A 26,319-nucleotide genomic window follows, 5' to 3' on the forward strand; every position below is an offset into this window, starting at 1 on the left:
TCTGAGATTTTCTTTATATAAGTTGTTCATGTGACTTAATTTAGAAGTACACATTTTTACTGATCAGCAGGTCTCTTCTTAACAGTTAACATGAAATCACAAGCAGGAGTTCACAAAGAAGTTTTTTAAATGAAAAAAATAAACATTTCCTATCAAAAAGTGGCAAAAATTTCCCTTTCATACAGCTCAAACAACACTTACAACTAGAATTAAAACATGTTTTAAACACAAAGACCATTCATAGAAAAGAGGAACATTTTAAAAGCAATATGAGATTTTAAAAAAAACAAATGTTGCATAGTATTTATAATTCATTTTTTCAGGATATTTGTTGTAGAAAGACTGGAGGATTTTCTTTGATAGATGTTTATTCCGGGTTGGTAGGACTCTGTCTCCTTGATTCAGTTTATGAATGGTAAACCAAAGCTGTGTTTTCTGACGTCTGACGCCCTTAGTTTCCTCAGCAGGTGGCGGTGCTGTTGTAGACAGAGTTAGTATGCTGAGAAAAGGTGAGACAGGTGTCTATCTCTCCCTCAGCGATTCAACCTGCTCTACAAGATGACACTAGATACTGAGTGGAAAATATAAATGGCATAAAACTTAAAGCCAAGTAAACATGTATATAAGGAACAATAAAATAAGGGATGGAAAAAAATCTTGTACCACACACAACATTCAACATTTATTAAGGGCATCATACAGTAACTCTCTACAGACCAGGAATAATAATAATAATAATAAACTTAATTTGTATATAACCTTTAAAAACAGAGGTTTACGAAGTGCTTTGACAACCAGAAGAATCACAATTTAGACAAAGCACTGTCACTCAAACAACAAAACACAACAAGAAATACAAAACCCCACAGAGAACCCATGCAAAACTCATGCAGCATTGTATCTCCAGTGCCATAAAAACTCAGCAGAGCATTATATACACAAGAAACAAGTTAGAAAGACATCATAAAAAACCAGACATGTAAGATTCCAGAAAAAAGTAAAGACCAAGAATAAAAACCCAGAATAACCTGGACCAATCCAAGCAACACAGGAACCAACTACATAGAAAGAGACCTGGACCAGAAATGTAAAAGCATTTAAAATATTGGTAAGAGACAGAATGGAATAGAAATGAAACAGTAAGAATAGAACTAAATGAAATATGTAGACCACAACAGTTACTACTTTGTATTACCTTTTACTTTAAACCTATTCATGACATTAAGAGTGAATAACACCTTTTTTCAACATTATATTTTCACATGGTGGCCAAAAGGAACAAGATTGCTCCAGAAATGGCAAATGAATTAAATCAAATGGGATATTTTATCCTCTTTTCACATGTGCATCATCTTCCAACTCACAGTTACAACTCAACTCTAAATCATTAGTGATTCCTTGGAAAATATGTCCATTTTGTACATTTATGTAATTGTGTGGTGAGTTTTTTCTTGAACCACGGCATAAAGGCTCAGGAATATCTGACATCTTTCAGATCTGAAAGTTTTTCCTATCCTATTGTGTGAGTAAAAACAGTCTTTCCAACCTTAACTGTTTCCGGGCAACCAGAGCAGTTGGCATCAAGAAAGATGCACTCTTTAGTTTTATCTCTAAATTGTCGTGATATTTCACAATTAAGTGGACAACATGTGTTGAAACCTATGACAACAAGAAGCTGGATAGTCCAGGACACCTTTGGGAGAAAGAATTGGAAATTTCCATCGAGAAAAACTCAATAAGGATGAAAAAGAAGACTTCAGTCTCAACTACAACTCCTGGCTGGGTTAAAAGTTAACAACAACTGCCAGTAACTGCCACGGAAGACTGCCTGAGCAACAGAAGATTTCTGAAAGCTACCTATTGAGGTAGCATGGGGCAGCGCCTCCAAACACAGCAGCCTGGCACTCCATCACTAGCAGCAAAACAAAGCCCTACACTCATACCAGAACTGACATTCTGTGTATTAGAGACTGCTTCTTTGACTACTAAGGAAGTGTGTCCACTGAGTTTACATCTTTCCTGACTGAGATTATCTGGAGAACGGGGCGCTTGGAGACTAAAAGGAGGAGGACGCAGAGCAGCACGACACCTACAGCTGGGCGGGAGGCAGAGACGGCATTGTGCGAGAAGACAGAAGCGGGGCAAACAAGCCAGGCTGCAGGCTAGGCTAAGAGCCGCCCCACACAAACCTGTCGTATCAAGCATCTTTCTAATGGGTGCCCACTCCCTCGCCAGCAGGATGGACATTTGCTTGCTGCTACAGAGGAGACTGCCAAAGGTAATTTCGTTGTTGTTTTTTTTTTTCTTTCTTTAATTTAGTGATGCAAGACAATACAAACAATAACAGAACAGAATAGTGAGAAACAATACACAAATGTAAAAATAATACTACTAAAAAAATGACAACAAAAGAAGTGCAAATACTTGAAGCTGATAAGACAACACTAAACAGACCCAGGAGGGGACTAACAACATACTGTGGCACTTAAAGTTGAGGGTGTTGAAGAGCTGTGTGCGTATGTGACCGTGTGTGTGTGTCTGGGTGGGTGTGTGTATGTGCCAGTAGTGTATGAGAGAGTATACGGAATACATGCATGTGATTTGGTAAATTTCGTTGTGTTTTTACAATGCAATGACAGTGAATAACTATCTATCTATCTTGATGGGTTCATGTCAACAATACATCCAGAATCTGTCCCAAGGCCTGGAAAACTGAGCTGAAACATACCCTTCCCAAGTTATGACCATATAAAAGACAGGACATGAATAAACAAGTATCATTTAGAGGAAGAATGTCCACTAATCAAACCCAACAGTCCCCCAGGGTGAGGGGCTGATGCACATCTGCTGATTTGGGGTGAAAAACAGAGATCTTCTGGAGAGGTGGTCTCTTGTTAAAGTCTGAGCATCAAAGTGTTTAAATTTATTTCTCTGCAACGCTTTTAATATTTAAGTATGTCAATATTGATATGGGTTTTCTCTTCCAGGCTCAGAGTTGTGTATTAACAGTGGTACATCTCATATCACCAAGAAATATTCATAATAACAATAATGACCACAGTCTTTAATCTCAGGGTCATTGTAGTCAGGCTTGACTGTCAGTGCACTTGTGAATCATTAGCTGATATAGCCAAAGAAAACTTTGGTCAAAAATATTGCAGCAGAATGTCTTCAAAGTGATGTCAAATGCCAAACAAGACCTTCAAGAGAATAATTCAACAGGGAAGAAGGAGCGTAAGAGTTTCTCTCTTCTGTTGAGTGTGAAGTGACATATGTCTGGTCAGGGAACCTTGTCGATAAAATCTTTTGCCACACTCAGAGCACCTAAACTGTTTTTGTCTAGTATGACTCAACATATGTTTTGTCAGAGAAAATTTTTGGGTATATCCTTTACCACACTTTGAACAGACAAAGGGTTTCTCTGCTGAATGAATTCTTCTGTGTGTGTTCAGATTTGTCTTAAGGCTAAATCTTTTACCACACTCAGAGCACTCAAAGGGTTTCTCTCCTGAATGACTTCTCCTGTGTGTGGTTAAAGCACTTTTAAGGCTAAAATTTTTGCCACACTCTGAGCAGCTGAAGAGTTTTTGTTTAGAATGAACTAGCATGTGTGTGGTCAGATTTCCATTGCGTTTGAATCTTTTACCACACTCAGAGCAACTGAAGGGTTTTTCTTTTGAGTGTGTTTTCATATGGTCCTTCATGTGATGTTTATGGGTAAATCTTTTACCACACTCTGAGCACTCAAAGGGTTTCTCTCCTAAATGACTTCTCCTGTGTATAGCCAAAGAGCCTTTAAAGCTAAATTTTTTACCACACTCGGAGCAGCTGAAGAGCTTCTCATTACTGTGAACTAACATATGTGTGGTTAGATTTTGATTGCAGTTAAATCTTTTACCACACTCGGAGCAACTGAAGGGTTTTTCTCCTGAGTGTGTTCTCATATGGTCCTTCAAATGGTGTTTAAGGGTAAATCTTTTACCACACTCAGAGCACTCAAAGGGTTTCTCTCCTGAATGACTTCTCCTGTGTATGTCCAACGTTCTTTTAAGGCCAAACTGTTTACCACACTCCAAGCAACTGAAGGGCTTCTGTTTTGTGTGAACTACCATGTGTGTGGAAAGACAATATTTTTTTCCAAAACTTTTTCCACACTCAGAGCAGGTGAAAGGTTTTACTGCAGTTTGAGCTATCTGATGGTTCTTTGCTTGATCTTTTAGGTTAAATCTTTCACTGCCCTCAGTGGAACTGGAGAGTTTCTGTCTGGCATGAACTAATATGTGTCTGGTAAGATGTCCATTTTGGTTGAATCTTTTACCACACTCTGGGCAGTCAAATGGTTTCTCTCCTGTATGAATTCTCTCATGTTTGATCAAATTACTTTCATGCCGAAATCCTTTACCACACTCAGAGCACCTGAAAGGTTTTTCTCCTGAGTGAATTTTCATATGATATGTAACTTGATTTTGTTGGTAAAATCTTTTATCACACACAGGGCAGCCAAATGTTTTCTCTCCAAAGTGTATTATCATGTGTCTGGTCAAACTTCTTTGATTGGAAAATCTTTTACCACACTCAGAGCAACCAAAAGGCTTTTCTGCGGTGTGAATTGTTACATGCTCTCTAAGATGACTGGTGTGGCTAAATGTTTTACCGCCCTCAGAGCTGTGATGTGATGTTTTATCAGTCCTTCCCTTATTTTTTACGTATTCCACTGTGGTTAAACCTGACGGGGGCTCTGTTGTCTCCATCCAATCAACACTGTCATCAGTCTCAGCCTCAGAGGAGTCCTCACTCTTGACCTCAGTCTCTGGTTGTAAATCTCTCTCTTGATCATAGGACCTTGCTGTTCCTGCCTCTCCACCATCCTCTCCATCAGCTCCTGTTTCCATCTGTTCAGACTGTCTCTGATGAATCTGTGAGGACTGAGGTTTCTCATCATCCTCTTCAATTTTCACAAGGACAGGATCAAAAGTGAACTTGATTATATCAGCATTTTCTGGCTCTTGAAGTCGCTTTCCCTCCTGACTGTTCCAGAATTCCTCTGGTTCCTCTTTAATATGTGGAGGCTCAGTAATCGCATGGTTCAGACTGGAGCTCCTCTCCTCCTCAGGGGAAAGCTCTTCTTTACTCACAGAAAGCTGTTGGACATCCACAGGGAAAACTGAAACACAGAAGCATACATTTTGTAAAACTTACTTTATATTAAACAAACATGTAAAAGTAATTCTTGCTTTGATTTCATGTTGTCAACCTTTCTGTGTCAGACAGACATCTCTGAAGCAGTCCTTTTTTGTGGTTGTGCCACAAGATCGATGTTTACCAAACCCTGACGATTGGGAGGGTGTGAAGGCCCATTCAGTGCAGCGTCTAGTCCATGTTTACTTTCAAATTCACTGTTTGAATCCTGTACATGACAAAAAGACTGTGGGTAACCCCTGTATGGCATGATTATTGCTCTAGCTATTGTGGTGTGAGTCAGTGGCACACTGATGCCTCATAGTATCGTGACATACTGGATATTATAGGCTAAGCCAGAATATCCAATGGGCACAGGCCAAGGGGGTCCATGTGCACTGAGGTACCAGTGAGAATTAAGGATAAAAAGATTTTCTCATTTTTTCATCCTCAAGTTTTAGGATAATATTTGTATTTTTTTAGATCAAAGTTTTCTTCATTATTAACCTGTTAAGCCGAGCCTTTTATTAGGCTACTGCTCGGAATTACCAGTCCATCTTTAAATGAGTATAACTCTGTAACTACTAGGGGTGTAAATCACCAGTTTCATCACGATACAATACTATATCAATTCTCAGAACAACAATTCGATATTGGCTGTTATAACAAAGTCTGCCACGATTCAATTTCGATTCGACTTGATTTAGAGGCTTGCGATTGATATCAGACAGTACTGTGAACCCATTTACCACAATTTGTTACTTTTCACATAAAGCAAAAAAACACAATGTTGATACGTTTTGAGAATTTTATTGCCAAAAGGCATTTACATAAAAAACATTCTTCAACAAAGTGAACAAGGGGACGCGTGGGGGGACTTTCAAAATAAAAGCCTAAGGTAAAAATTGCGATGGATATCGATGTTCATACTTTCAATCAATTTGACTGAATCATTGCCCAAACAATCGATATATCGAGCCAGATCGATGAATCGTTACACCCCTAGTAACTACAAGGTCTATTTGAATGATCAAGGTACAGTTATGAAGAGGGCACCTGTGAAATTTGTTCAGAAGTGTAAATATGTGTGTATGTGTTACTGGATCAGAGAGAATCAAGTTTGCAAAACAAAATTTCATTTTAGCCTAATTTTATTGCAATTTTAGCACATAACTTATATCCTATATAAATAATGCAGTTAAAGTCCAAAAGTCTCCAGTAGGCCAAGCACCACATTCTGACATTACGGCTTTCAGATCTAATGCCACTGGAGGGTTATTAGGACAAAACAAGAGAGATTTTAGTTAAACATCCAGACGAAATCCCCTCTTGTGCAATTTGGCCCAATTTGGCTCTATCTCTGCCATTTGAAAAATCTCAGGTATCAAACTTTTTTTTACTCATATGCCATTATAGGTGGTCAGTGCATCATGGAATTCTTTTTTCCCCCTCAAATCACCCAGACCTCCATATAGTTCTCTTTCAAAGGAAGTCTTATAACGGAACTAAAGTTTGACACCAAGAGGAGCAGATTTATTTTCAATGGCACAAAAATTACACAAAAAGTGCAGAAAACTAAAAGAAACTGTTGAAACAAATGGAAACTGCACAAACATGACTAGAATTTTCAGTAGAGGCTGGGCTTTCAAATGAGACCATGTTTGTGTCTGTAGTACCAGGCACCATCCCATAGGGGGCGGAAGTGTCTGGCTACGTAGCACTACGGCCACTTTGATATGTGATCATTGATTTGAGTCCTTTTTGAGTTGGATGTGGTGTAAGTAATAATGGTTTGTTTGGGCTTGTAGCTGAGCTTCTTCTGTTTAATTTGATGTGTAACATGACTGTTTCTGTGCAAAAATAGAGAGCACAGAGCAAGTTTGTTTGGATCAAGGTGAGCAGGAACAAATTTGGTTAAAGGACATAAGGTTAACTTAAAGAAACACATCGTCATCATCGGTGATAGTTCCCATGAGGGGTTGGAGTAAAATTAAAAAAAAATCAATGATAAAAGTGGAGGTGATGAAAATTCATGTGAACAAGACCTGATGTCATGGAAATGTATATGAATTGAAAAAAAAAAAAATATTAGGTGATTAGACGAAAATTGTTGTCATCTGAGTGGAAAAGTTCATCATGCTGCTTTCATTAATCATTTCGTATTCCATCTGATACACTGTACCAGAGTTAGCTCAAAGCTAATTTCCATCTGCAGTCCCCTGGCAGGTCAATTATGAAAAGGAGCCTCAAATGAGAAAAGAACTGCTGCACAGCATCACACACCTTAGCTAACAAGAATAAGGCCACGGTTCATAGCCAAACACAGAATGGGGGTACCCGAATGACACGAACACTTCATGATATTTTTGTAGGAAAAATTAATGTTAACTGCTAGTTTTTATTCAAAATGAGCCGTTTGTGACACAACCAATAAACAAAGAAGAAAAAATGAGTCCCTTTAGTTCAGAAAACAACACTGTTAGCAGGAGCTAGCTGCGGCTAACACTGTGTTGATGCGAACGTTAGCTACAGGCTTAGCGCTCTGAAACATTTACTGTAAACAAGGTTATAGAAGAAAAAACAAAACAAACCTGAAAAATCCTGAAACCCGGACATTTTACAAACATCCATGATTCAAAGGAAGAAAAGAAAAGTCAACTGTGAACACTTCTGTAGGATTTCTCTTCTCATATAGGAGGCGGGTTGATCCAAACATGCTAGCTATGCTCCGCGGGGAAAAGATTCTCCACGACCCGAAAACAATGTACTTCCTGTACATTCATCTGGCCTTCACAATAAAATCGGAGGTTCAACTAACATTCTCTCGACTAATAAAAACAACAACAACAACATAATAATAATAATAATAATAATAATACAAATTTTCTTCTTTTGAGGAAACTAATAAAATGTGAGGATTATATAGAAAAAATGTTAACTTTAGCAAAATCAGAAGCTGTGAAGCACAGATGTGGAGGGACTTTCTCTGAAGGACTAGGACATTGTTACTGATAAACTGTATTTACGCGATGATAAGCAGCGCATCTTTCTTGTTAAATTCTTTACTGCACTTAGTGAAGCTGGAGAGTTTCTGTCTGGACATCTTGAGGCCCCAGACGTGATGGACTTGCACAATTCTACCAAAATACAGAAATTTCCACTTGGGACAATTTTCTGTCATGTTTGATGAGTTTTGAGCAATTTAAAGCCTCTAAATTAGCAGTTCTTCTGACAGAAAAAATAAGGCATACAGATATTATAGGGTCCTCGCCAACTGAGGTGGGTGCTAGGGCCCTAAAAATCCTTATGCTAATATTGGCTTTCCACTGGGGAGTTGATTACCACCTAAGATAGAGTTACAATGACCAACAGAGGGGCAGATTTTTCCATGAATTTCATTACCATCACCACTGCAGCAAATATTCACATGCATAACATTTAATATTTTTTAATGTTGGGTTGGATTACTGTGATTCTCTTCTATCTGCAGTTAGTCACTAAAGACCCTTCAGCTGGTCCAAAACGCTGCAGCATGTATACTGACCAGAACGAGGAAAAAAGATCATATCACTCCTGTCTTAACTTCTATGCACTGGCGCTCTATAAATTCAAGAATATAATTTAAATTCTTCTCACTTACAAAGCTCTTCAAGGTCAGGCACCGACCTATCTTAAAAAGCTCACAGTGCTGTATTATCCCTCTAGATCCTTGCACTCTAAAATGCTGACCTGCTTTTGGTATATATCTTCAGTCTCTCAAAGTAGTATGAGAGGTAGATTCTTCAGTTATCAGGCATCTCTCCTCTCCTTTAGTCATGGACGAAAGTATTGGCACCCCTGGAATTTTTACAGAAAATACACCATTTCTCCCATAAATTGTTGCAATTACAAATATTTTTGGTATACACTTGTTTATTTCCTTTATGTGCATTGGAACAACAAAAAAATAAAATTAAAAAAAAAAAAAAACAGAAGAAAAAAGACAAAATTGACATAATTTTACACAAAACTTAAAAAATGGGCCAGATAAAGTGATTGGCCCCCTTTTAAAACTGTGGATAAATCATTTTAACTAAGCATGTGATGCTCATTTAAACTCACCTGTGGCAGTAACAGGTGTTGGCAATCTAGAAATCACACCTGAAGCCAGTTAGAATGTGTAAAAGTTGACTCAGCCTTTGTGTTGTGTGCCTGTGTGTGTCACACCAAGCATGGAGAAGAGAAAGAAGAGCTTTTTGGGTAAATCTATTACCACACTGAACAGTGACAAGGAGTTGAATGGTCAAATTACTTCTATGTCGAAATTTCTTACCACACTCTGAGCAACTGAAGAGTTTCTTTTCAGTGTGAACTAACCTGTGTGTTCAGATTTGCATTGCATTCAAATCTTTGACCACACTCAGGGTAGCTGAAAGGTTTGTAATGCAAGTGCATCCTCATATGCGTCTTTAAATTGTGTTTATGGGTGAATCTTTTATCACACTCGGAGCAGTCAAAGGGTTTCTCCCTTGAATGAATTCTCCTGTGTGTGGTCATATTACTTTTAAGGGTAAATTTTTTACCACACTCTAAGCAGTCAAATGGTTTCTCTCCTGCATGAATTCTCCTGTGTGTGGTCAGAGTACTTTTACGGGAAAATGTTTTCCCACACTCAACACAGCTGAAGAGCTTCTGTTTAGTGTGAACTAACATGTGTGTGGTCAAATTTTCTCTGCGGTTAAATAATTTACCACACTCAGAGCAGCTGAAGAGCTTCTGTTTAGTGTGAACTAACATGTGTTTGGTCAGATTTCCTCTGCGGTTAAATCTCTGACCACACTCAGAGCAGCTAAAAGGTTTTTCTTCTGAATGTGTTCTCATATGGTCCATCATATTGTATTTGTAAGCAAATCTTTTACCACACACAGAGCAGGCAAAGGGTTTCTCTCCTGAATGGCTTCTCCTGTGTCTAGCCAAATGTCTTTCAAGGCCAAATTTTTTTCCACACTCAGAGCAGCTGAAGGGTTTTTCTTCTGAGTGCCCTTTCATATGTTCCTTCCAGTGCTGATTTTGGGTAAATCTTTTACCACACACAGAGCAGGCAAAGGGTTTCTCCCCTGAATGAATTCTCTTGTGTATGGTCAAATTACTTTTACAGCTAAATGTTTTACTACATTCAAAGCAGTTGAAGAGCTTCTGTTTAGTGTGAATTAACATGTGTCTGTCCAGATTTCCTCTGCGGTTAAATCTCAGACAACACTCAGAGCAGCTAAATGGTTTCTCTCCTGTGTGAATTCTCATATGACATGTAAGATTATGTTTTCGGTAAAATCTTTTACTACAAACAGAGCAGCCAAAGGGTTTCTCATCTAAGTGTATTCTCATGTGCTCTCTAAGATTACTTGTATGGTTGAAAATTTGATCACACTCAGAGCCACAATGTGCTTTCCTGTCAGTCTTCCTTCTCTTATTTTTTAGGTTTTCCTTTGAGTTAAAACCTGACGGGTGGTCTGTTGGCTCCATCCAATCAGCACTGTCATCAGTCTCAGCCCCAGAGGAGTCTTCACTCTTGACCTCAGTCTCTGGTTGTAAATCTCTCTCTAGTTTGTAGGACCTGGCTGCTTCTGCTTCGCCACATTCCGCTCCATCAGCTCCTGCTTCCATCTGCTCAGGCTTTGTGTGGTGAATCTGTGAGGACTGGGGTTTCTCCTCATCCTCTTCAATCTTCACAGGGACAGGAAGATAAGTCAACTTGATCATGTCCTCATTCTCTGGTCGGTAATAATGCTCTCCTTTCTGACCTATCTGCAGTTCCTCTGGTTCTCCTTTAAGAGGTGGAGACTCAGTTATCTCCTGATTCAGACTGGAGCTCCTCTCCTCCTCAGTGGGGACGGCTTCTTTACTCACTGAAAGCTGCTGGACCCCCACAGGAAAAACTAAAATACATAAGGGAACATTTAGTAAAATTTTATTAAATATTTATATGTGATATATTTATTTAATGTCATTTGATTTTGATATAAAGCAACAGTAATCCTCCCTACTAAAGTGTCTATCTGAAATCAAGGATTCCTTAACTGGCAGGAAGAGTTGATAAGAGTTATGTTGGATCTACCTAGAAGGAAAGGAACACTCTCTAAGAGGAGTCAGTACCCACCTCTTGGGGGGGGCCCTTCCTCAACAGGAGGATTACCCCCTTTCCCACCAACAGGGATATAAGATCAATATTAGGATCCCTATGTTACTGGCCGAGAGTTCATTTTGTTTTCATTGTACCATTTTTGTCTGATTGTTTTTTTGGGGGGGGGGTTTTTGTTTTTTTTTTTTGTTTTTTTTGTCTCAGAAGATCAAAGAAACATTCCAGTGACAAAAAAGAATGTTACTTAATACTTTTGAAAAAGCATCTTTAAAGTGAATGGGTCAAATAATCCAAAGAAAAGGGGAAAGTCATAAATAAATTCAAAAAAGAGAAAACACTGATAATTCACTTGCAGGAGACATACATGTCACAACAGGAACATGAAAAACTCAAAGAATATGGGATATAGAAATACCTTACATAGTTCTTTTAAAAGGGGCTGTAAAAGAGGAGTGGCTATAATGATTTTTAAATCTATCAAATTTGATAACATAAAAGAGACAAAGATGGTCGCTATGTTGAAGTGAAAGGGAAATTGGAGGATCATATGGTCACATTAGTTAATGTTTATGAACCCCTGAATTGGATAAAGACCTTCTTAAAGGTTATATTTGATATCATTGCGCTGGAAACAGGGGGAATTTTTGTTTTTGGGGGTGATATTAATCTTGCACTGAAACACAACTAGTACTACAAAAAATAGTAAAGAGGAATCGATAAATCAACACATCTTTGACAGAATTAGGAATATTGGACATATGGAGAGAGACCCACCCACTCAAGAGAGACTATACCTTTAATTCTACTCCTCATTCCATCTACACAAGAATCAACTGTTCTTTTTATAAGTCTAGAACATTGGGTCCCATCCTGGGATCCAGGCACCCCTGGGGGGGTGCCAAAGATCTAAGGGGGGGGGGGGGCCCTGGACCCTGTCTGCTCTGGGTTTGTCAAAATTAGATGTACAAATATATTTTTTATCGAATCATGATTAGCAAAATAAAGTATTAAGGCCACCATTAAATATTTCTTTTTCAAATGAAAAGAATATGATCATTTAAAAGAAAAAGTCAACATTTTTAGGAGAAAAAAGAGATTATGAAGTTGTTTATTTACAAGAAAAAAACTCAGAATTTCAGAGTTTGAAGCGTAGGATATTTACAAGAAAATTTGGATTAATGAGCTCATAAAGTCTTGAATTTTGGCAACAGAAACTCAAAAATGTCAAAATTTTAAAATCCTACATTTACAATAGTGTTAGGCCAAAAATGTACAAGAAACCAAACTGAAAATAGTGGACAGATCTTTGACTTTATAATCTCAAAAACACTACGTTAGGGTTCACTTACATTTATAACTTTTAAAGTTAAATGTCTACTTTTTTCTTGCAAATTACTGACATTTTTAACTTGAGAATTTACAGATTTTTCTTAAAATAAACAAATCCTCTCTATTGGTGTTTTCAAGAGTGACCACAATCCACTCATAATAATGGATAATTTAAACTTTAGTTTTGGCAAGAACAAGTGTGTGTGGGCCTATTATGTTCTGATTTTGTCTACGAAAACAGTTAAAATTGATTTGTATTTTTCCAAGTGGGTCCTGGGGGTGCTTAGCTTTTCTCAGACCCAAGTGGGGCCGAGGGGCTAAGGAAAAAGGTTGGGAACCACTGGTCTAAAAGATAGATTTAGACTTGTAAAATTCACGCTAAAGAAGCTAACTGAGGCTAACTGGGGGAATGGGAACGGCACAAACAGCTCATATCTCTGTAGAAATAAATGCATGTTTCATTCCAAATAAGCAGTTTGTGAGACAGAATAAACATGCAACAAGATTCATTTTAGCTCACTAAACAATACTGTCATCAGGAGCTAGCTGTAGCTAGCACTGAGTAGATGTGAGCGTTAGCTAGAGGTTCAACTCTGAAATATTTACAGCAAAAAGGTTTAGAGCAGAAGAAAAGAAAGAAAACAAACCTGAAAGATCCTGAAAGCCGGACATTTTATAAACATCAAAGAGTAGAAGATTGAAGAGAAAAGTCAACTCTGAACACTATTGTAGGATTTCTCTCCTCAGACAGGACGCTGTTTCAGCCAAACACACTAACTGAACTCGACGGTAAAGATTGCTCACGACCCGGAAACAATGACACTACTTCCTGTACATTCATCTGACCTTCGAAATAAAATCGTATGTTCATATTTAGAGCAGGTGTGGCGGGTCTTTCTCTGAAATACTAGGAAGTAGGAGAGGCCTGGGCCTTTAGAAAAGGACTAAAACTGGTGTTTGAGTTTCCGACAAGTTCCTTTATGCCCTCACTGGATTGAAATGTCTGAGATTGGAACCAAATGATTTGAACATTTTGTGAAGAATTTCACTTGTATACACTCAAAACAGTTTTTTTTTTTAATTTGGTCTGTTTTTTTGTTTTGTTTTGTTTTGTTTTGTTTTGTTTTGTTTTTTTGTTTTGTTTTTGTTTGTTTGTTTGTTTGTTTGTTTGTTTGTTTGTTTGTTTTGTTTGTTTTTTGTTTTTACTTTTTTTACATGTGAATTTAATTGTTAAAAAATATCTTACCTTTTCTCTTCTATGAGTTTCTCCTTGGACTTATTTAGGTAACATTACTGATAAACCGGAGTCAGGTGAAGATCAGCAGGTCTACGCTGAACGTACTGCAGAAAACCATGAGCATGAGTTGGCTAAAAAAATACATGGATAGATAAACTTTATTGTCCCTCCATGGAATGACAGAAGTTGCCCTTTGACAAGGCTCAAACAACACGTAAAACTAAGACTAAAACACACTGAAACACCAAGTACAGGTACATGAAAGGGGACAATGCTAAAAGCAACTGATGATTTAAACCAGGGGTTCTCAACGTTGGGGTTGGGACCCCAAATGTGGTCGTGAGATGCTGAGATGGGTTCTCCAGATGCCTTAAAAACTAAGAGCATTTTTGAAATACACTGTTGCAACTTTACACCAGTTTTTCCCTAATTCTTACCAATTATTATTTTTTCATTTTCCACCAATTTGATTGATTTTTTACACATTTTGCAACTTGGAAACCTATTTTTTGTCAATTTTAAACCCTTCCACCACTTTTTTTCTGCCTGTTTTTGCCACTTCTAAACCAAATCTTGCCTCTCTCTGCCTATTGTTGGCTCTGTTGACACATTATTGCTACTTTTAACCCCTTTTACCACTTTTTAAGCGACATTTCATAATTTGAAAAACCCGATGTTGCCAGTTTCTGACTTTTTCCTGCCTCGGCTAACCCTTTTTGCCTGTTTATAACAATTGTCATCTCATTTTACCAAATCCCCACCTATTCATGCCATTTTAACGCCATTTCAGCCACTTTTGAATCCTCTTTAACCAGATAACAGGCACATTTCTGCCACTTTGACCCATTTTTGCAATTTTTTGGTTATTTTTTTGCCACTTTATCTAATTTCTGGCATTAACCCATTTCTGCTACTTTTAAAATCCAATTTCACCACCTTTCCCACCATTTTCTGCCATTATTAACCATTTTTAGCTTTTTAAAATATATTTTAATTCTTTTTTTAACAAAAGGATTTACAATTTTAAGAGGGCTTCTTACTACACAAATGAATCAAAATTCATTTCTTTTATAAGAGTGGTTATTATTCAGGTTAAATATAAAATACCCCAGCTTAACTTTACAATGGATCATGAATAAATACTAAAAAAAAAACTACAGTTACTATTTTTTATTACAATGTTGCAATGTCATTTTTGTTCAAAGCAACTTACATGGGGGACAGGTGTTCACTGGCGTTAAACACCTTACCCAATGGCCCACACTGGATGCTTGAGCTCTGACTGGGATTTGAACCCCCAATCTCCCATACCACAGTCAACAATCTAAACCACTGAGCTTTCCTACTGTTTTTACTTCAAACCTATTGCGCCCATAGCCAGCTATATTGTTTTGTGCTGGCATTGCTCAAGATCTCATTTGTGAGTGATCCAGAATCTGTCTCAAGCCTTGGGAAACTGGGCTGAAATGTCTCCTGCCTGAGTTACAATCATCATAAAATAAATTAATAATTTAAAGAAGTATCCACAAGGGTCAAATAATATCTTCAAAATTAACCCAACTGTCCCCCAGTGAAAGTGGCTTTGTTATTTCTTAGAAAAAAAGGAAATGGGCAAGGGGGTGGTGTATAACTGCTGATGTGGGGGCAAAAACAGAGGTTTTTTTGGAGAGGTGGTCTCTTCATAAAGTTGAGCATGAATGTGTTATTTTTTGTTGTAAAGATTTTGGAAGTTAGTATTTCATCATTTGTATGTTTCTATCTGTTAGACTCAGAATGGTGTCTCAAATGTGTTACATTTCCTATCACCAAATAACATGCATTATATCTCAGAGTTTAAACAACTGACGCAGCCTAATCTCATTACAATCATCATCACAGTCTCTACCCTCTGGGTCATAATAGTCTTCAGTCTTGACCCCAGTTCCTGCTTGTAAATGACTCTATGGATCTAATTTGCTGTCTGATTCTGATCTTTCATAGTCCTCTTGTTACAACCAGCTTGCTAAGGGAAAGGGAAGTAACATAAAAAAAACCCAGATGTTCAAGGTTTAAATAAAGTTATTTATTAACAAAAGTAAAGTTGGGTTGATAATAAACAAAGTAAGGCCAACTAAGGACAAAAAGGTGCTGTGCAAAATGGAAAAACGAGAACAAAAAGAGACTCCAACCTAGAGTTATTAAACTGAACTTTAGCAACACAAAAGAAACCAAAAACCTAACTACCCTAATTAACAAAAGAATCACAAAACAGCAACCAAACTAACAGATAGACTAAGTGTGTGTATGAGGTAACTAAGCTAAATGATACAAAAACCAAAAAGACTAGTGCCTCAACAAGGTTACAGAAATACAAAAGTTAACAACTATGTCAACTGGCAAGAGGCACGTGAGCATGGCTGGTTACAGCTTGCTGCTGTCTTCTGGTGGCTGGCTCCTTTTATCCTCTGCACTCTCTTCTGGTTAGTGGATTAGGCTGCAGGACCTCCAGGCCAATCAGGCTTCTTCTACACAGGTGGATGGAATCACTGCAATAAGCCTATACAGTAGGGGCAACCTGAGAGCTGCAGGGTGCCAGGCAAACAAGAACACTCACAGACACGAGCACACACACACTCAAATAGAGAGGTAAAGATTCCCAGACGGCGGCGGCCGTAACACCTCTTCATCAGCTCCTGTTTCTGAGTCCATTTGCTCCCCAGCTTGTGAATCAAACACTGATATAGCCAAGGAAAACTTTGATGAAAAACATGGAAACTGAACAGTTTCAAAGTGATGTCAAATACCAAGTAGGACTTTTCATAGAATGCTTTACCAGTGTAGGAGCAGCTAAAGAGTTTCTCTCTTCTGTCGAGTGTGAAGTAACATATGTCTCCTCAGAGAACCTTGCTGGTAAAATACTTTGCCACACTCAGAGCACCTGAACTGTTTTTGTCTAGTGTGAATCAACATATGTTTAGTCAGAGAAACTTTTTGGGTAAAGCCTTTACCACATCCTGAGCAGAGGAAGGGTTTCTCTCCTGAATGAATTCTCCTGTGAGTGGTTAAATTACTTTTAAGGCTAAATTTTTTACCACACTCTGAGCAGCTGAAGAGCTTCTGGTTAGTGTGAATTAACATGTGTCTGGTCAGATTTGCATTTCGGTCAAAACTTTGACCACACTCAGGGCAGCTGAAGGGTTTCTCTCCTGTGTGCATTCTCATATGGTCCTTCAGATGGTGTTTATGGGTGAATCTTTTACAACACTTAGAGCACTCAAAGGGTTTCTCTCCTGAGTGACTTCTCCTGTGTATGGTCAAATTGCTTTTAAGGTTAAATTTTTTACCACACTCAGAGCAACTGAAGAGCTTCTGTTTTGTGTGAACTAACATGTGTGTGGAGAGATATTTTTTTGTGCTAAAACTTTTTCCACACTCAAAGCAGCTGAAGAGTATCTCTGAAGTGTGAGTGCTCTGTGTCCTCTCTTCATCTTTCAGGTTAGATTCCTTGCTGCACTTAGTGGAGCTGGAAAGTTTCAGCCTGGCATGAACTGACATGTGTCTGGTCAGGTTTGCATTTTGGTTAAATCTCTTACCACACTCGGAGCAGTCAAAGGGTTTCTCCCCTGTATGAATTCTCCTGTGTGTGGTCAAATTACTTTCATGTCTAAATCTTTTTCCACACTCAGAGCAGCCGAAGGGTTTCTCTCCTGTGTGAATTCTCATATGATATGCAACTTGATGTCTGTGGGAAAATCTTTTACTACAATCAGAGCAGCCAAAGGGTTTCTCTGCTTTCTCTGTTCTGCTGTGCTGCTTTTTCCTAACAGTTGAGCTTCTCTTATTTTTTAGGTTTTCCACTGTAACTAAACCTGACTGGTGTCTAGGTGTCTCTTTCCAGTCAGCGCTGTCATCAGTCTCAGTTTCAGAGGAATCCTCAGTCTTGACCTCAGTCTCTGGTTGTAAATCTCTCTCTGGATCAAAGGACCTGGCTGCTCCTGCTCCTCCACAGTCTGCTCCATCAGCTCCTGCTTCCATCTGCTCAGGCTGTGTGCGATGAATCTGTGAGGACTGAGGATTCTCCTCATCCTCTTCAATTTTCATGGGGACAGGAACCAAAGTCAACTGGATCATGTCAGCATTCTCTGGTCGGTGACAATGCTCTCCCTCCTGACATATCTGCAGTTCCTCTGGTTCCCCTTTAAGTTGTGAAGACTCAGTAATCTCCTGATTCAGACTGGAGCTCATCTCCTCCTCAGGGGAAACAATTTCTTTACTCACTGAAAGCTGCTGGACATCCACAGGAAAAACAAAAACAGAAGGACACATTCAGTAAAACTTTTGATACATTAAAACAAACATGTTAAAGTAATACTTGACAGTAAAATCATACTCAAATGCTGCAAATAAGTAATCTATCCACTGTAACTAAAATGCTGTAGGAAGTCTCTCTGTGGTTAAATGCCTCACTTCATATGCACATTGCACCAATCAGCTCTTAAATTACCTACCTACCTCATGTAAATCTGCCAACATCCTTTCATGTTTTATACTTCTGATCACATCTAGTCAACATTCTTTGCACATCTTGAAACCACACTATCAACGCCCAAGAACTTGGGCCTTGTTGCATAAACGTATTTGGGCAATAAAGCTGATTCTGGTTATATGATACACAATTATATGTTCATAATGACAAGACTCCCCTTAATTTCCGTGGATAGTCCCTGGTCTCTGGCACTGTTATTTTGGGGTCACAGACTAAAAAGTTTGGGAACCCATGACCTAAAGTATGAATTGAAATGGGTTTATCCCCTAGACTATCATGGAAGGTTACTTGTCGAAAAACAGCAGGTTTTCTTTGCCTGAAAGGCAAAGGCCCTGAAAATTAGGAATGAAAGTAAAAGAAGAGTGTAACAAGCTGGTGTGGGAAAGAAGTTTCAAAGACTTAAATTACAAAACCCCATAAGCTATTTACAAGGATGGGGATATTAAGGAGTCCCCTGCCCAGTCATCCTTCATGCGGATGATGGTGCAGCAGGAAAACTAACCCAAACAACACAGTCCCCACAATGAAACACAGCTGTTGAAGTATTCTGGTGTGGGGATGCTTTAGTACATCTAGAAATCTTGTAAAAGTGAAAGGAATCATGAAGAAAGAAGGGATCGTGAGAAAAGAAGGATATGTGAGGATTTTAAAAGAAAACCCCAAGCAGTCAACAGCAAAACTTAGTCTGGCCTGCACAAAGCCCTGACTTGAAACCCACTGAAAATAAGTGGGGTGAACTGAAGACCAAGGTCCATGCCAGTAGATCATAAAATCTGCAGGAGCTTGAGAGGTTAGTCAGTAGGATGGGCTGGGATTACTCAGGAGATGAGTTTGAGACTTGTAAAAAAAAACAAACAAAAAAAAAACACACACACATAACAGACTTCAGGCGGTTAACCAGCGAAAAAGATGCACAGTGCAAACCGTTTCATGTGTCATTGAAGAAAAGGAGCATCAAAGGTGAAAATAACTGCTGCACAGCATCACTCACCTCGTTAGTTATAACAATATTAGGCGCTGGTTCACAGCCAAATACAGACACATGGAGCTAACTGGAGGTACGGAATGATACAGACACCTTTTGTAGAAATAAATGCACCGTATATGAGACACACAATAAACATCGCACAAAAGGCAGTTAACAAATAGTTATTTTGGTTCAGGAGACAATTGCACTGTGATCAGGAGGCAGCTGTGGCTTACATTGTGTAGATGTGAACGTTAGCTAAAGGCTCAACTCCGATACATTTACAGCAAACATATTTGGAGAAGAAGAAAGAAAACTAACCTGAAAGGCCCTGAAAGCCGGACTTTTTACAGACATCAACGAGTCAAAGGAGGAAAAGAGAAATAAACACTTCCGTAGGATTTCTCTTCTCATTCAGGGGCTGCATCATCCAAACATGCTAACTGCGCTCAGCAGGAAAAGGCCTTAACGACCCAGAAACAATAATACTACTTCCTGTACACTCATCTTGCCTTCGCAATAAACTCTGAGGTTCAAACATCAAACGTTCTATTTATTAAAGTACATAATAATAACAATAATAATGATAATAATAATATTTTTTCTCTTTCTGTAAGGAAACTAATAAAATGTAAGCATAATGACTTAAATTGTTAATCATGGAAATATTATGTGAAGAGCAGGCATTGGGGGTTTTCTCTAAAGCAGTGGTTCTCAACTGGTGGATCAGGATCCAAAAGCGGGTCGTGGAGCAGTTGTCAATGAGCTGTAACTAGGTGTCTGAAAAAAAAAATCGTGGCAAAAGTCCTGAAGTCTTTAATGGACATGCTTTGATACCTTTTATTTTTTTCCTGTTTTTCTGTGAAATAAGGTACTTTTGAATGTTTTATCAACATTTCAACTAATTTATCTCCTCTTCTTGCAAGAAATGGCTACTTTCCCCATGGTAACGAAATAATTTCACAAGTTTTTCGGAAAAGTGGCAAAAATTGACTCATCATGATGGGGAAAGATGATTTGTCAATTTTATCCCTTTTCTTTTTTCTATCAGGTGTTTTGGTTCAATTATACTCCAAACTGCAACATATTCAAGTAATTAAACATGCGTTGTTGAAATTTCTTTTGGACACTTGGGTCATTATCCTTCATAAGACAGACTGGTGGGTCCTGAGGCTGGGCCAGTTGAGAACCACTGCTCTAAAGGACTGGGAAGTATTAATAAAATATTGCATTATTTGCAATATGTTAATTTTTTTTTATTCTTCGTGAATTTAATAGTTCAATGATATCTTATGTTTTCTTTCACTGTTATTGACATATTGTATTTATATGTTAATTAGCAGTGCTTTGTTGAGTAGACAACAGGAAACCACAAGCAGGAGATGACTAAAAAATGGATGGATATATTCATTTTATTGTTCAAGGTAAAGGAGTTACAGAAATTCCCCTTCACCAAGACTCAAACAACAAATAAAACTGAAATTAAAACACATTCAAAACAAATAAAAGAGGAAAATGTTAAAAGCAACAAATGATTCAGATAGGTTTTGTTAGAGTCTATTTCATATTGTTCAGGGTGGCTGTTATAGAAAGTATGAAGGATTCTGTTGGAGACATTTCTGGGTTGGTGGAAGTTTCATTCAATATGTAAATGGTAAACCAAAGCTGATATGCGTTTAACACTAAAATCCTTAGTTTCCTCAGCAGGTGGAGACGCTGTCGTGCTTTATGCTTATGCTTATTATGCTATCTGACTACTTTAAACTGTTCTGTAAATCTGTGGTGGGGTTGTCTTGGGGTTGTCTATCTATACTCAGTGGGTTCACATCAACAACAGATCCAGAATCTTTCTCAAGACTTGGGAAACTGGGCTAAAATGTCTCCGTCCTGACATATAACGATCACAAAAGAAAATAAATAAATAAACAAGGACCCATCGGGGTCAGAATCTCAAAGCAAACCCAACAGTCCCCAAGGAAAAAAAAGGAAAGTGTGGTGTGGGGGAAAAAATCAGAGGTTGTGTGGAGAGGCAGTCTCTTGTTAAGATTTTGGCACAGAAATGTGTTACTCCTGTAAAGCTTTTAACAGTGAAGTATTTCATCATTTATATCAAGGGTTTTCAAAGTGTGTGAGAGTGAGCCTCCCCTAAGAGAAAATTATTCATTCCATGGACCCCCACCCACATAAAGATTCAGATTGAAAAAAACTTAACCATATTTTCAAACATTTGTGTCTAATTTTATAGACTTCAAACATTTTTATATCTTTGATATTTTGGTCTGCAAATGTTCTTAAACATCTGTCTTTACCAGGTAATCAGTTATTTGGTGTTAGTAATGAATTTATTGTCAATACTACCTGAATATTCTGCTCTGATAATCCTTAAAGCAGTGTTACTCAACCAAAGAGCAAAACTGTTGAAAAATACATTTGCAAGAGCCACAATCTAAGTGGTGGAAAAAAACAGCTTGAAGTAGCAATAAAGATAAGTTTAAGGTGGCAAAAATGGGTGAAAATTGGCAAAAAAAAACAGGGGGGGGGAGTAAGAAAAAAGATGGGTGAGAAGTGGCAAAAAATGAGTAACAGGTGGCAAAAAATGGTCCAAAGGTTAAAAAATTGTGTAAAAAATGTGTTAAAAGCAGTCAAGAGTGGCAAACATGGGCAAAAAGTAGGGAAAAATGGTATTTACTGACAAAAGGATGCTTAAATGGGCTAAAAGTGGCAAAAAATGGTGAAAAAGGGCAAAGATTGGAAAAAGTGGGGGGGGGGAGTGGTATTTAATGATCAAAATGTAGCTTAAATGGATGAAAAGTATCAAAAAGTTGTAAAAAGTGGCAAAAAAGTAACTTTAAGTCTATTCATTTAGCTCCATGCACAGCAAAAGTTAGCCAAGCAAATCACTTTTTTTCTGGTTTATGGTTCCGCACCTCCCCTGAAGTTCTGTGGCGCCCCCCAGGGGAGGCCCGGCTCACACTTTGAAAACCGCTGATTTATATGGTTTCTCTCTGAGACTCAGAGTGGTGTCTCAGCGGCATTACCATCTTTAGTCTCAGGGTCATAATAGTCAGCAGTCTTGACCCCAGTCTCTGTTTGTAATTATCGCTGTGGATATAATTTGCTGACTGGTTCTGATCATCCACTGTTCTCTTCAATAGCAACTGATATCTGAGGCCTGTCAGCCATTGCACTTGTGACTCATTAACTGATAACATCAAGGAAAACTTTGATACAATACATGGCAGCTGAACGGTTTCAGAGCAATGTCAAATGCCAAATTGGACCTTTCAGAGAATCCTTAAACAGGGAAGAAGCAGCTAAAGATTTTCTCTCTTCTGTCGAGTGTGAAGTAACATATGTCTGGTCAGAGAACTTTGTTGGTTAAATCCTTTGTCACATTCAGAGCATCTAAAGGGCTTTTGTGTAGTGTGAATCAACATATGTCTTGTCAGAGAAACTTTTTGGATATATCTTTTACCACACTCAGGGCAGTCAAAGGGTTTCTCTCCTGAATGCATTCTCCTGTGTGTGGTCAAATTACTTTTACGGCTAAATCTTTTACCACACTCGGAGCAGTCAAAGGGTTTCTCTCCTGTGTGACTTCTCCTGTGTAAGGTCAAACTACTTTTGAGGCTAAATTTTTTACCACAATCAACGCAGCTGAAGAGCTTCTGTTTAGTGTGAACTAACATGTGTTTGGTCACAGAATTTTGTCGGGTAAATCTTTGACCACAGTCTAAGCAGCTGAAAGGTTTTTCTTCAGTGTGTGTTCTCATATGGTCCTTCAAATTATATTTATAGGTAAATCTTTTACCACACTCAGTGCATTCAAAGGGCTTCTGTCCTGTATGAATTCTCCTGTGTTTGGTCAAATTACTTTTAAGGCAAAATTTTTGACCACACTCTAAGCAGCTGAAGGGTTTGTCTCCAGAGTGTGTTTTCATATGGCCCCTGATATGATGTTTATGGGTAAATCTTTTCCCGCACTCTGAGCACTCAAAGGGCTTCTCTCCTGTATGAATTCTTTTATGTTTGGACAAATTACTTTTAAGGCTAAATCTTTTACCACACTGAAAGCAGCTAAAGGGTTTTCCTGAAGCGTGAGTTCTCTGATGTTTCAACCCTTCATCGGTCAGGTCAAATTCTTCGCGGCAGTTAGTGGAGCTGAAGAGTTTTTGTCTAGTGTGAACTGACATGTGTCTGGTCAGATTTGCATTTTGGGTAAATCTTCTACCACACTCTGAGCAGTCAAAAGGTTTCTCTCCTGAATGAATTCTCATGTGTGTTGTCAAATTACTTTCAATGCTAAATCTTTTTCCACACTCAGAGCAGCCAAAGGGTTTCTCTCCTGTGTGAATTCTCATATGATATGCAAGATGTTGTTTTTGGTAAAAAATTTTACCACACTCAGAGCAATCAAATGGTTTCTCACCAGCATGAGGTCTCAGACAACTTGCCAGAGTTCGTGCAAAACTTGATCTTTTACCACGTCTATAGGGTTTCTGTCTCCTATGAACTAACATGTGTTTAATTAGATTAGTTTTGTGGTTAAACATTTTACCACACTCAGAACAGCAAAGTGATTTCCTGTCAGTCTTCCCTCTCTTATTTTTAATGTTTTCCAGTGAGTTTACACCTGACTGGTGGTCTGTTGGCTCCACCCAATCAGCACTGTCATCAGTCTCAGCCTCAGAGGAGTCCTCACTCTTGACCTCAGTCTCTGGTTGTAAATTCCTCTCTGGATTACAGTATCTGGCTGCTCCTGGTCCTCTACAGTCCTCACTATCAGCTCCTGTTTCCATCTGCTCAGTCTGTCTCTTGTGAAGTTGTGAGGACTGAGGTTTCTCCTCAATCTTCACAGGAACCGGAACAAAAGTGAACTTGACTATGCCAGCATTCTCTGGCCAATGATTCTGCCCTCCCTCCTGACTTATCTGTAGTTCCTCGGGCTCCTCTTTAAGGTGTTGAGACTCAGTAATCTCCTGGTTCAGACTGGGGCCCCTCTCCTGCTGTTCAGGGGGGACCTCTTCTTTACTCACTGAAAGCTCCTGGACCTCCACAGGAGAAACTAAAAAACAGAAACACACATACAAGAATCCTTATTTCTCTTAAGATAATTCATTATGCAGCAACAGTTTTTTGGTGTGAGAGAGTGGGATCTCAAGATTGATCATACAGGGACCACAGCAAACACTGACTGATCATCCAGGGTAGTAGATCCTGCCTCCATACCTCCAGAATCAGAGAAGGGAGGACTGATCCCTGTGGACCTTGGGCTGTCACTTTGTGATCTAACAGACTGAATTACTGAAACAAGGAGAAATTGGTGACTTATTTTCTAAATTTTGATATTTCTAAATTAAACCTCCTGTGTCATAAAATATATCACCGTTTTGACAGGGAGCCCTTTGTAACGTCTCATGCTAGTAATCCTCTTGTTGTAAAATAATTATCCATTGTCATTGTCATGATGGGGCAGAGTGTTAAAATTGTAGCGAAGGATAGGACAATCACCACCTGAGAAGAAAAGAGTGGTAAGACATTTCAGGAGTTAAGGAAAGCATGTCTGTCCTGTAGCAGCGTTGAGGATGGGTTCAGGCAAGAATAAGAGGGGAGTTCTGGAGGGGCCCTGTTGTGAAACCATGTTACAAAATATGGAAAAGAAAGGATTAAATATAACCATGTTTGAGTGAAACAAATGGGCTTCCCTGATAGAGGGAGTTTTAGAATTAAACAAATACAAACCCTGGGGCAGAAATTGAAGGACAGGGTAAAGAAGACATTGAAAAACAGAAAGAATGGGATATGCCAAAAAAGATTTCATTCATTTCTCCCTCTGCTGCTCCTTGCAGGCTCTCTGTACAGTCCTCCCCAAAGATGACAATCCCCAATCCTGCAAAAGACCTCCACTATACATATAGTATCTGATCCTCAACCTCATCCTCAATCCTCTGGACCCGTACCCCAAGGCTCCTCTGCTCAATACTCACTGCTTAACTCCACCACCGCCTAAACAACTTTCACTTCAACAACAGCTTTGGAGATTGGACTCATGCACATGCAGAAAAACAAACCGATGATAAACACAGGATAATAAAGGCCAAGCTGGGCAGCGACACACACCAGGTTTCTCTGGCAATGTTAAATTACATGCCTGGCCAACCTGTGGGTTGGGGACATGGAAAGAGGAGGACAAGGCAGAGGAGGAGAACAGAGACACCATATTGACAGAGATGCATAATTCAATTGTGGACAGAACAGATAAAAGATTTGGATCCGTTTGTTCAAGCTAAACATACAGGAACATAATTTTCACCAAAGAACTGTGTGTTTAAATTGAGTTAGCAACCTTGAATAGCTACTAGCTTCTTCTCTGTCTGCCCCTCAGAGGAAGTGCCACCATTGCTTGGAGAGTTTCCAGAAACAGTCTGACCAAAGAGCTAATATATGATGTAGGCAATAACCCAATAAACATAAGCAAGAGCCATTAACAAATAAAGAGTTTTTTTAGTCCAGAAAACAGAGCTAACCTGTTACCAGGAGCTAGCTACGGCTAACGCTATGTAGCTGTGAACGTTAGCTAAAGGCTCAGCTCTCTAAAACATTTACGGTTAACACGTTCATAGAAGAAGAAAGTAACAAACCTGAAAGATCCTGAGACATTTTATAAACACCCGAGAGTCCAAGACCTAAAAATAACTCTGAACACTTTGTAGGATTTCTCTTCTCATTCAGGCGCTGAATCGTCCTAACATGCTAACTGTGCGCAGCGGGAAAGAGCCTTCACGACCCGGAAACAACAACACCACTTCCTGTAGACTTATCTCGCCTTCGCAATAAAAGCGGAGATTCATATCGTATACAACATTCGATTTAACTCTTACGTTACAAAAAACACCGTTGACGTTCTTATTGCAATGAAAGTATTAAAATTGAAGCATATGATAGAGTTATGTCTTAGTTTAGGG

General features: G+C 38.7%; 4 protein-coding genes across 5 annotated transcripts; all 4 read right to left on the reverse strand.

Moving 5' to 3' along the window:
* Positions 1–694: 694 nt before the first annotated feature.
* LOC121523775 (gastrula zinc finger protein XlCGF57.1-like) lies at positions 695–7,899 on the reverse strand. Its single transcript, XM_041808811.1, has 2 exons — positions 7,770–7,899; positions 695–5,164 (listed from the first exon to the last, which is right to left on the reverse strand). The coding sequence occupies exons 1-2, from the start codon at positions 7,807–7,809 to the stop codon at positions 3,216–3,218; spliced, it is 1,989 nt and encodes a 662-aa protein (XP_041664745.1). The 5' UTR covers positions 7,810–7,899; the 3' UTR covers positions 695–3,215.
* Positions 7,900–9,349: 1,450 nt separating this feature from the next.
* LOC121523788 (gastrula zinc finger protein XlCGF57.1-like) lies at positions 9,350–13,399 on the reverse strand. Of its 2 annotated transcripts, none has more exons than XM_041808827.1 (2): positions 13,273–13,399; positions 9,350–11,093 (listed from the first exon to the last, which is right to left on the reverse strand). In XM_041808827.1, the coding sequence occupies exons 1-2, from the start codon at positions 13,295–13,297 to the stop codon at positions 9,520–9,522; spliced, it is 1,599 nt and encodes a 532-aa protein (XP_041664761.1). In that variant the 5' UTR covers positions 13,298–13,399; the 3' UTR covers positions 9,350–9,519. The 2 variants fall into 2 exon arrangements, with proteins under 2 accessions (XP_041664761.1, XP_041664762.1); XM_041808828.1 differs by lacking the exon at positions 13,273–13,399 and having other exon boundaries at positions 9,350–10,881; positions 10,959–11,066.
* A 2,562-nt stretch (positions 13,400–15,961) lies between these two features.
* On the reverse strand, positions 15,962–19,787 carry LOC121523798 (zinc finger protein OZF-like). Its single transcript, XM_041808848.1, has 2 exons — positions 19,676–19,787; positions 15,962–18,128 (listed from the first exon to the last, which is right to left on the reverse strand). The coding sequence occupies exons 1-2, from the start codon at positions 19,766–19,768 to the stop codon at positions 16,689–16,691; spliced, it is 1,533 nt and encodes a 510-aa protein (XP_041664782.1). The 5' UTR covers positions 19,769–19,787; the 3' UTR covers positions 15,962–16,688.
* Positions 19,788–22,238: 2,451 nt separating this feature from the next.
* Positions 22,239–26,117, reverse strand: LOC121523779 (gastrula zinc finger protein XlCGF57.1-like). The gene is made up of 2 exons (XM_041808815.1): positions 25,996–26,117; positions 22,239–24,419 (listed from the first exon to the last, which is right to left on the reverse strand). The coding sequence occupies exons 1-2, from the start codon at positions 26,012–26,014 to the stop codon at positions 22,669–22,671; spliced, it is 1,770 nt and encodes a 589-aa protein (XP_041664749.1). The 5' UTR covers positions 26,015–26,117; the 3' UTR covers positions 22,239–22,668.
* Between the last annotated feature and the right edge of the window lie 202 nt (positions 26,118–26,319).

Source organism: Cheilinus undulatus, linkage group 16 (assembly GCF_018320785.1).
Source record: "Cheilinus undulatus linkage group 16, ASM1832078v1, whole genome shotgun sequence".
In the NCBI taxonomy this organism is placed as follows: Eukaryota; Metazoa; Chordata; class Actinopteri; order Labriformes; family Labridae; genus Cheilinus; species Cheilinus undulatus.